The sequence below is a fragment of the Canis lupus genome, chromosome 23, assembly GCF_048164855.1.
Source record: "Canis lupus baileyi chromosome 23, mCanLup2.hap1, whole genome shotgun sequence".
NCBI lineage: Eukaryota > Metazoa > Chordata > Mammalia > Carnivora > Canidae > Canis > Canis lupus.
The window spans coordinates 22,795,669-22,806,314 of record NC_132860.1 but is presented as its reverse complement, the minus strand read 5'-3'; the positions used below and the strand labels follow the sequence as shown (position 1 = coordinate 22,806,314).

Sequence of the window (10,646 nt, the reverse complement as noted above, 5' to 3'; positions counted from 1 at the left end):
GGCGGTACCCAGGAAAACTAAGTAACCCACCAAAATGGCCCAAGACACCACTTTAAATCCCAGATCCAGTTAAGACAAAAGATGCTGGAGGGTGGGAAGCCAGTTATGGGAAGCTATTGGAAAAGCAGTGATCAAGGGTAAGTTCTTTTGCAGACTTAGGTCTTTGCCTTCCTCACTGATAAACTTCTAGAGATTTAGCCATTCTCCACTTCCTGGTACACAAAGGAAGACACTCTGAGAAATGGAGGTTTTTCTTTCAAATGCAAATGTCTCTTACAAAAAGGCAATCTCACCTGGTTGGTTTTCAGAACTTCTCTTGAGTCTGTTTCTTAAAAATAATCAACCTAAAAAATAGTCTTTGTGCCAAAGAGGCATATTCTGAAGCCACAAATTCTGCTCCCTTTAAGGCCACCACCGTTTTCTGCAATAGAGACACCCAATTGAGTCTGAGACTAGAGAAACTGAAAATTCTAAGGATTTCCTTTAGTTCTGTGGTCAGATTGGGGATTCAAAGCCTGTCAATATGACTAGGACTAAAGCACACAGCATCTGCATCCTATGAGGTTACCTTTAATAATTGAGAAAGTAGAGAAAAATATCATCTCTACATCAGTTTCAGGATTTTATGTGGGTTATAGGGTGTGGATGTGTCTGCAGTGCATACGCATGAGACAGAGGGGATCATCAGAGGAGGAATGCACAGGTTGGCATTTTTCAGAACTATGTGGGAGATAGGGGCACCTGGGTGGCTCAGTGGTTAAGCATCTGCCTTCTGCTCAGGTCATGATCACAGGGTCGTGGGATGGAGTCCCACATCCGGCTCCTAGCAAGAAGCCTGCTTCTCTCTCTGCCTATGTCTCTGTCTCTCTCTCTCTCTCTGTGAATAAATAAAATCTCTATCAAGATGGGAGATAAAGCATTATGTGGAGATTAGCAGTATGTGGGAAACTGAAACTGGAAGATCTACTTTGTTAATCTGTTGGGACTTGAAGAGGGTTTGAATTTAACTCCTTTTTTAATCTGAAGTCTCCCCCTGGTGGTTATATTAGAAAACCACACCATGCATATTGACCTGGCTGTTCTGTAGTAAATCTACCCCACCAAGCCAGACTCTGTTGGTTAGGTATGGACACAACATAGACGCTCCCTTGAATATAACTTATATTGGGACCGTGGAAATCATGCTAGGATCCAATATATCCTGTCAGTTTTAGGTTTCTTAAAAATAATCAGCCTAAAATAATCCACATGCCAAAGAGACACATTTTGGGATGGCAAATTTTGCACACCCCCCCCCCACACACACCATCATTACCCAATGAGACAGATATGCACCCAAGGACTATTCCTTTGTCATTCTCTCCCACCAGCCTTTAGAAACAAATTCTACCCTCCTAGCCTGGACTAGTTATACTGTTTGGTAAACTCTGTTTGACAGTCTTTTTTTCTTTCTTTTTCTTTTCTTTTCTTTTTTTTTTTTTTTTTTACCAAATATGAGCTTCATAAAGGCAATAGTATGTCATGTCTCCCTACTCAGGGTTTTTCAGAGCAGACACTTAATAGATGCATAACAAATGAAAATGAATAAGAATGTTTAATGTAATCAATCTTCATTCAAAAAGATTATTTTGGGAGTGCCTGGCTGGCTCAGTCCATGGAGCATAAGAACCTTGATCTCAGGGTCATGAGTTCAAGCCCTATGTTGAGTATAGAGCTTACTTTAAAAAAAAAGGGTTATTTTGTGATATGATAAGATAAATTTAAAGATCATTTAGGGGAATTAGAAAAAAAAACTAAGAACACTTTGTATTTTGTAAAATAAGAATTTCTTGGGCACTAGTCCTTAAATTATTATAAAATTCAGGGAAGCAAAGGGGAGCTATTACACAGATGCTAGTAAAAAAAATATAAAGCAAGTATTGCAAGTCTCTACATAAATGGCAGGTTATCCATTACATAGTATTATTTAGCCATGTGAAAAGCTAGGAGTTAAAAATCTCACCTAGCTCCATGTTTTTCAGTGCAGATTTTAAATATTTTATATGTCTTGCTAACAATATATTTTATAAAAAATATAAGGTCATTCCTTGCCCTTTCAAACTCAATCATCAATACGTATACATTCTTTCAGAGTCTTATCTCTACCTACATCTACTCTTTCATTCCAAGGTATTATCTTTCTTAAATTTTATAGTTGCATATTGGAGATTTCTGTAGTTCTCAGAAAAATTTCTTTACATCCATGCCCTACATTATACTACTCCTTCTTCCTGGAAATCCCTTTCTATACTGTCCCATCTCATGATTAATTCTTAGTCTTCCTAGCTCAATTTGAACAATTCCTTGTGTCTTCCAGGTGGGCTGGTTTCAACCCACCCAAATTTACGTAATTGCTATGTCCATTTCTTTGGTTGCCTATATGATAATTGTATTTTCTCATATGTGATAGATGCCCTCAAATAATAGCAATAGTTGTTATTGATGATAGTAACAGCAGCATTGTTCCCTAACTAGGCTCCCTCTAGGACAGGGCCAAAATTATGTTTTTAATAAAGACAGAATATTCTCAGATTTTTCCAGTAAGGATTTCCTCTCTTCAAACCTGAATGAGGGTTTTCCACTCTATCCCTTTGTTGCCTGAGCCAGAACTGTCTGGATCAACCACAGTTTTGAAAGATGACCTGCTCTCTGCATCCTGTCCTATCACTGTAACGTTGCCTGCATACAGTCTGTCCATAACCACTAGTTATTTACCTGATTTAATGTGGTGCCATCTTTTATATGGGTGTGTTCTGATGACATTGTCATGTCATAAACTTCATGGGCCTCTGTCCTCCCTTTGGATCTCTATGCCTCATTTTGGAGGTTCACCCTCACACAACTCTGATCAACCATCTCCTGCTTACGATTATATTATTATAATATAACATTTTGTTCATGGCAATCTCCAAGTCTCTATTTGTGTGTGTGTGTGTGTGTGTGTGTGTGTGTGTGTGTTTAAAGGGAAAGGAAGTGTGCATATGACCTGATCATATCAATCAATTTAAGCTTTGTAACATAAACTGAGGAAGAAATACACACTGATTTTTCTGAAAGATGGTGGTGTTTGCTACCAGAAGGGGGGAAAAGGCAAGAGGAGAGGAAATGTTGGGGAAGGACTACTTGTTTTAGAGTTTGTTGAATAGTGTCCACACATTGAGAGTTGAGTGGAAAGCCTTGGGAAAGTGAGAAACTGGCTAGAACATGTATTTGGGTTGGAAGTGTATATGGAAAGTTCTCATCTAGTTGATCTCTAGGTTCAAAGGTGCAGTGACTGGCAGAGACCATGGGTGAATGAATAATCTCATAAAAGGAAACAGATACATAGGTCTGAAAACTAGTGCAGAAGTGAGAGGACATTGGGACGGTGATGGTGATGGTACTTCCAGGAAGATGAGCAATGTGAGCCGATGTGGAAGCTATGTGGATAATCTTCATATACCACTTCCTGCCTCTCTGACAAACTGTGGGTCCATTCTAATGAACAAAGGGAGGGAGAGAATGAGGTAGCATGAAAATGGGATGAAGGTGAGCCACTTTTCCTACAGCAGAGATCTGTCAACAGCTGAAGCCTGGAGATTAAATCCTATAAAGTCAGGGTTCTTCAGCCTTAGGTGAACTCATGGAAGGAGAGAGGGATGCAGAGGGGAGGGAGTAATGACAGCTTCTGCCCACAGTGTTGCCAGCCCTGGGGACTCTTTGTTTGTCCTCAGCTTCTCCCAGCTGGTGCTATAGTGCTTCACATGCACAGAGGAAAAAGGAGAATAAAACCTTCCCTGGCAGCACAGCCTGATGCCTCTCACTGATTCTGGTGCCCTCCTGCCTACTTGATTCCTTTTCCAGTACAGATCACCTGAGCTTCATTTTTAAAAAAACATTAGCAGCTTCTGGTAAGCCTCTATTGCTGTCCTGTGTCAGGGTTTCCGGTCTGGGGATTAGGGATATCTTATGAGGAGAAAGAATGCAGGGAGAAGGGGATGTACAGTTGTCCCGGGAAGCAGTTACCCTGGTAAAGGGTGGTCTAAGGTCTAATTCAGGCTCCTCTACTAAATGCTTGAATGATCTGAGGCCAGTATGTTCCCCACACTGGGCCTTACTTAGTGTTTTCCATTTGCAAAAAGAAGTCTTGGACTCCATGGTCCCACAGAAACTCTCCCACTTCTGACACTCCTAAAGTCTTTATAAAGAACCAGAGCCAGAGAAAGGAACAGGGACTTCTGTCCCTAAAGAAGAGGAGATACCATCTACAATATTCTGTTGCTGAGGCCAGGAGAAAGGGTTGCCTGGCTCCTTGGTCCAGTCTCAATATGCTCAGGTCAGGCTTTTCTTGGATGATGTCTGGAAATACGGATATCATAAACCCTCTGGTCTCCATAGACTCCTCCCTGTAGCGCTATCTGGTACACACAGCCTTCCTTTGTCTTCTTATCAACCAAGCACCATTCATTTATTCAACTCAGATATTAAGTGCATTTTGTGTGTCAGACCAGTGAACATGGCAGGGGAGATCCTGCCCCTAGGATCTCCTATTAACACAGACATCCCTGTGGCTTCCCCAGTATCTAGGATATGCCTTCCCCCTTCCAAAATCCTCTTATACCCTGGTCACAAGAGGCATGTTTGCATATGAGTTTGACCATTGTGGAAATGCTGTCTGGTTCAAAATGAGGCATCTTCAAAAAGAAGTTCCAAGTTCTTCTGTGTATTTTCCTTCTCATAAGAAACAATAGCCTTTACCACTAATTCATTTCTTTAAATAGAAAATATTAAATTGAAACAAAAATATTTTTTAATTATTTATTTATTCATGAGAGATACCAGAGAGAGAGGCAGAGACCCAGGCAGAGGGAGAAGCAGGCTCCATGCAGGAAGCCTGATGTGGAACTCGATCCTGGCACTCCAGGATCACAACCTGAGTCAAAGGCAGATGCTTAACCGCTGAGCCACCCAGGCATCCTGAAACAAAAAAAAAATATTTAAAATACAAAGGTAGGGCAGAGATCTATTCGTTCATTGCATAGTGAAAAACTTCTTCTCAGGAATTTCCTCTTCCGGGCTCTGCATATCTCTGCTATGAATACTGCGGTTACATTGTCATTAGTCATGACTATGTGCGGACAATTGGACTTCCTGGTTTGTTTGTTTGTTTGTTTGTTTGTTTGTTTGTTTGTTTGTTTTGGGCTTTTAAAACCTTAGTCACTTCAAAACCTTTATCAGAGACATTATTCTGCTTTGGGGTTAGTGGGGCCTCAACCTCCAGAGGGGGTCTGATGTTACCCCTTCCACATAAGACAAAGTAGATCTCCTCCTCCCTAGCAAAGGGATGGAGGCTGGAGGCCAAGGCCAGACTGGGTAGAGGCCTTGGGCCTCTGAGCACTTATCCCAGATGGAAAGATGTGGCCCACTCCAATGGCGGATCAAAGTTTGGGCTCCAGTTTCTCCTTATCCTGGAAGAGGATCGGGTATGGTCTCAGGGAAAGCAAGTAGCCACCTCTCCACCTGGCTGCAGGGAGCTGGGACAGAAGCCAAGAGAGTCTTACCCGTTTCCTCTGGTTCTGTCCTGCCAGTTCTTTTGAGTAGGCTGTGCTAGGCTGTGCTGGGGATTGGAGGTGGGGTTGGCTGTCTGGTTTAGGGTCAAGAGGAGAATGGGAGCCACTTTAGGAGGGTGGGAATTTGTTTGTTTTTAAGAAAAAACACCCGTTGCTCCCTTAACATGGATAATTATCTCATTTCCAGAGAAACTCCCTAGAACTTCCTTTCCAGGAAAAATAACCCCAGCCCTGTCATTGTTTCTTTATAGACTTTCCCTTTCCCCGAGATCCCTCTTCCCATCCTTATTATTCCAAAGTCAGTGAATACAGGTCTCAATACCAAACTCCAGATACAACTAATCAGGACAAGAGTTGAGCACTTAATTCATTCACTCATTCATTGTTTTTCATGCAAAAGCATTTAGTGGTGCCTACCATGCCTTAGACCTTATTCTGGGTTCCCAGCATATTTCTTAGAGAGTCTGACTCCTACCTGTACAAGACAATGAGTCAACATCTTAAATTGTAAATACACAAACAACATACATATAAGGAGCATATATGCTACAAATAATATGTATCATATGCAGTGTATGTGAGAAATGTATGAATATATAAGCATAAATATGTATAACATACTTATACATAAAGAGTATATGTATATGAAGAATACATACTATATAAAGTATATTTAGGTAAATATACTTATTTATTTATATTATACATATTTGTAATTGTATATATTTAACATATAAGTAGGTGCTACTTCTAAGTATAAATAAGAATATGTGTGTATAATATAAAGGATGTATGTGTGTGATTTACACTTTAACAGTGCTGCAGCAAAGGTATTATGTGAGTACCAAGAAAGATCCACCTAACTCTATACAAGAAAGTCAGAAGAGATCTGTCAGAGAAAATGAAATTTCTGCTGTTTTAAAGGATTGGTCAATGTTCACTGGTCAGAAAATCAAGATTTTGTTTTCAGGAAAGCAAGATATGAAGCAATAGTAAATAATAAAAACAAGAAAAGTGCATATAGGGAATTGTAAAAAGAGTTATATGGATTTGCCGTCTGCAAGAGAGAAAAGTTGAGTTGAGAAAGATACCAAAGCCAAAAGGGCCTGGCTATAGACAGAATGTGAGCATATTCAGAGCACACACTTGGGAATTGGGCAGACATGGGCTCAGCTCCTGTCTCTGATATTTTTAGCTCACTGGGAAGCTTGGGCAAAGTTATTTACCTTTTCTGTAGTTTCCTTCTGTGTAGTGAGGATGGAATGCTTCATGGTCATGAGAAATATACATGATGATTATAAGTTTCCCCAGTGTATGAATCATGCATGAGCTCAATCAGTTGGAGCTCTCCCCATAGTTCTTCACAAGTCTGAACTGCATTCTGGTGAAAAGGGGCTGTGAAGGACTGGGAACAGCCTAGTGACTCAGGCAGTTAGCATTCTCTGGACACTGGACAACCCCCAGGACTGCAGCAGGGAATGGATCAAGGGGAGGGAGGGTTGGGCAGGCAAGTTAAGTGACAGAGAGGTCAGTTAAGCAGGTGTGGAAAAACTAGGAACTATGACAGCACAGGAGTGGAGACAATAGATCGAAGGGATATTTAGGAAGTAAAAAATGTTTAGTTCAGTTACAAAATAGATCAAGGAAGAAGGAAAGAGTCAATTGAAGTGTATGTTCCAAAAAGTTGTCTTGGATGATTAGAAAGTGGCAAATGTTATTTTTAAAAATGCATAAATAGGAGGGGAATCAGGTGTGGAGAGGGTAGATAATGGGCTCAAAATTAGATGTGTTGGATTTAATTGGCATCCACTTGGAGACTATCAGGAAGGTGGAAATGTAGGCCTGATGCATAACAGAGTTGTCTGGGCTGGAGATAAATATTTAGGGTTATCAGTCTGTAAGTAAAATAATAATAGATTATATAATGAATGAGAAAGTGTTCAATGTCAAGAGATTGAGTAACATGAACACATGAATATTTGAGCAATGGATGGAAGGGACTAACTAGGAGCTGTCATAAAAATTAGAAGAGAACCATCAGATATTGGCATCAAGAATTCCAAGAGAGAGCTTTAAAAAGGAAGGCATTGCTATAGAGATCAGGTGTTGACTAAGAGTCTCCATTGAATTTCATCCCTAGAGGTCACTGGTGAATTTAAGGAGCAGTGCTGGGGTCGCCTGGCTGGCACAGTTAGTTAAGCTTCCAGACCCTTAGTTTTGGCTCAGGTGACAATCTCAGAGTTGTGAGATCAAGCCTTGTGTGTCAGGTTTGGAGTCTGCTAAAGTTGCTATTGTGGAGTCTGCTAAAGTTTCTCCCTCCCTTTCCTACCACTCCCCCTCCACTGTGTGCTCATGCTTGCACGTGCTCTCTCTCTGCCTCAAATAAATAAATAAATCTTAAAAAAAAAAAGACCATTGCTTTCACTAAATTAAAAAAAAAAAAGTCATTAGGTGGTTGGTTGAGTAGTGAACTGAGGGATGAAGAAATGGAGAAGATACATATGGGTAGTTCTTTCATCCCCCTTGTCAAAGTGATGAATGGCTGGCACCAGTCTTCCTGAACCTTCTTCCTTCCCACCATCTCTTGCCTCATTCTTTCCAGTGCATGGCAGTATGTATTATCACTGCTGCTACCCTTTCCTTGTTGCCTCCACAGTCACCTTTCCAGTCATATTTTATTCACTTCATATTTTAGCATTAACTTACTTTGCTCTTTCCACTGATCTAGACAAAAATCCTTAAAATTCCAATATTCCCTCCTTTGATCCAATCAGCAGCCACACTCTCAGCCCCTTGACCTCCTCTCAACAAGGATTGTGTCCTTTACCTTAAATCAGCAACTCGAGCCCATCCCATACTCTAGAACCCTGGTCCTTCTCACTGTCTCTCACTCCATGCTTTCACTTTTATTTTTATGCAGTTTTTTCTCCACAGTACATCTTCATAATCACTCCTAAGCATACACCTTTAACTGTAGTCCTACTAGCCTACTCTAACTTCAATCTGAGTAAATGTAACTCTCTACATACTTCTCTTCTGCATTTGAGCACAGAAGTGTAGTAATTAAAAACACACCAGAACGATGACTGGTTCCACTCTGAATTTATGAACATCCAATGGGCCACATCACTGCCTGGAATCCTACATCTGAACACACTAGAATCATATTTCATTCCCAACCATTCCATGAAACTTCTCTTTCATCCTTATCCAGGATTTCCTCATTGCTAAATTTTCTGGTCACTTCTCAGTCCTTATTACCTTGACCCCTCAGCAACATTATATATATAATTGATTAATTCCTCATGAAACTTACACACAAAACCAGACTTTCCTATTTTTTTCCCCTATCCAATGGGCATTTTTTCCCTCAAACTATTTTATGGAGTCTCTCTTCTCGACTTCTAAATTTCAAATTTGCCTAGGGCTCAATACTAGAAACTTCTCTCTACAGTCACTTCTTAGGTTTCGTCCAGCCTATTTACTAATATCTCTCAAATATATGTCTTTTCCTCAACTTATTTCTGAAGTTAAAATTTCCTATACTGAGTTAATGAAAACAAAATAAATGGAAATCCTACTGGAGGGAGTGACTCTAAACTGAATTTTTGACGTTTTGAAACAACTACATGCAGATGCCTAGGATGCTGCTAGATCAATGTGCCTAGAAAAAAAGAGAAATCATGGAGTTATACATTTGATATTTATCAATGTATGGATGGTAAATAAAGTCATGAGAGTAATGATATTGCCAGGAGAAACAATAGACTATGGCCAGAAAATTGCCCAGAATGGGAATGGCTTTATTTTAAGGATGAGCAGTGAAGAGAAGCCAGCAAAGGAGACTGAGAAGGAATAGAATTTATAGAAATACTGAAGAAAATTCGATGAGGATGGTGCTATCAAAGACAGTTCTGAACAGCTAATAGGGTGGTAGAATTGATCCTGAATTAGATGGTACCAAAGATGATGACTATCATGATTCTGTTTATGCTGGTGTGACTGTTAGAGAGACTGAAGAATTAACTAGAAATATTCATTTATTTTCAGCTCCATCCCTGAGAAATGCCAGCCCAATATCCCCTCAGTCCTCAATTCATGCTCTTGTCCAATATCACTCAGTTTAGCCCCATGTTGTACCTCACTGGCTTTCCTGGATTAGAAACCATCGAACACTGGATCTTCATCCCCTTTTTCCTTATGTACCTTGTGGCCATCTCAGGCAATTGTTTCATTCTGATAATTATCAAGACCAACCATCGTCTACACACACCCATGTACTATCTACTCTCCTTTCTGGCCTTCACTGACCTGGGACTGTCAGTGTCAACTTTGCCCACTACTATGGGAATCTTTTGGTTCAAATCTCGTGGTATCTACTTTTCAGCTTGCCAAATCCAGATGTTCTGTATCCACTCATTTTCCTTCATGGAGTCTTCAGTGCTCCTTATAATGTCCTTTGACCGCTGTTTGGCCATCTGCCACCCCCTTAGATACTCGGTCATTATCACTAGCCAGCGAGTGGTAAGGGCAGGCCTGGCTGTCATCTTCCGGGGACCTGTGGCCCTAGTTCCTCTTGTCGTTCTCCTGAAGACTTTTCCCTACTGTGGGCCTCGAGTCCTCTCCCATTCCTTCTGCCTACACCAGGAAGTGATACACCTGGCCTGCACAGACACCTCCTTCAACAACCTGTATGGACTGGCGGTGGTGGTATTCACTATGATGCTGGACCTGGTGCTCATCGCACTGTCCTATGGGGTCATCCTGCGCACTGTGGCAAGACTGGCCTCCCATGAGGAGCAACTCCGAGCCTTCCAAACATGTACCTCACACCTCTGTGCTGTGCTGATATTCTTTGTACCCATGGTGGGGCTGTCTCTGGTACACCGCTTTGGGAAGCATGTACCACTTGCTGTCCACCTTCTTATGGCCAATGTCTATCTCTTTGTACCACCCATGCTTAATCCAATCATATATAGTATTAAGACCAAGGAGATCCGTCATGTTATCAGCAAGCTCCTGGGTCTTAGGAAGGTCAGTGCTGGGTCCTGGGGCTAA

The 10,646-nt window shown here is 41.0% G+C and overlaps 1 protein-coding gene across 1 annotated transcript; it reads left to right on the top strand.

The window, feature by feature from the left end:
* The first annotated feature begins 9,653 nt into the window (after positions 1–9,653).
* On the top strand, positions 9,654–10,646 carry OR51M1 (olfactory receptor family 51 subfamily M member 1). Its single transcript, XM_072795354.1, has one exon. It carries the CDS (start codon positions 9,654–9,656, stop codon positions 10,644–10,646), a length of 993 nt encoding a protein of 330 aa, XP_072651455.1.

Bases quoted from the DNA above. Each gene is read 5' to 3' on its own strand.
- OR51M1 (XM_072795354.1), top strand. From the start codon at position 9,654: ATGCCAGCCCAATATCCCCTCAGTCCTCAATTCATGCTCTTGTCCAAT.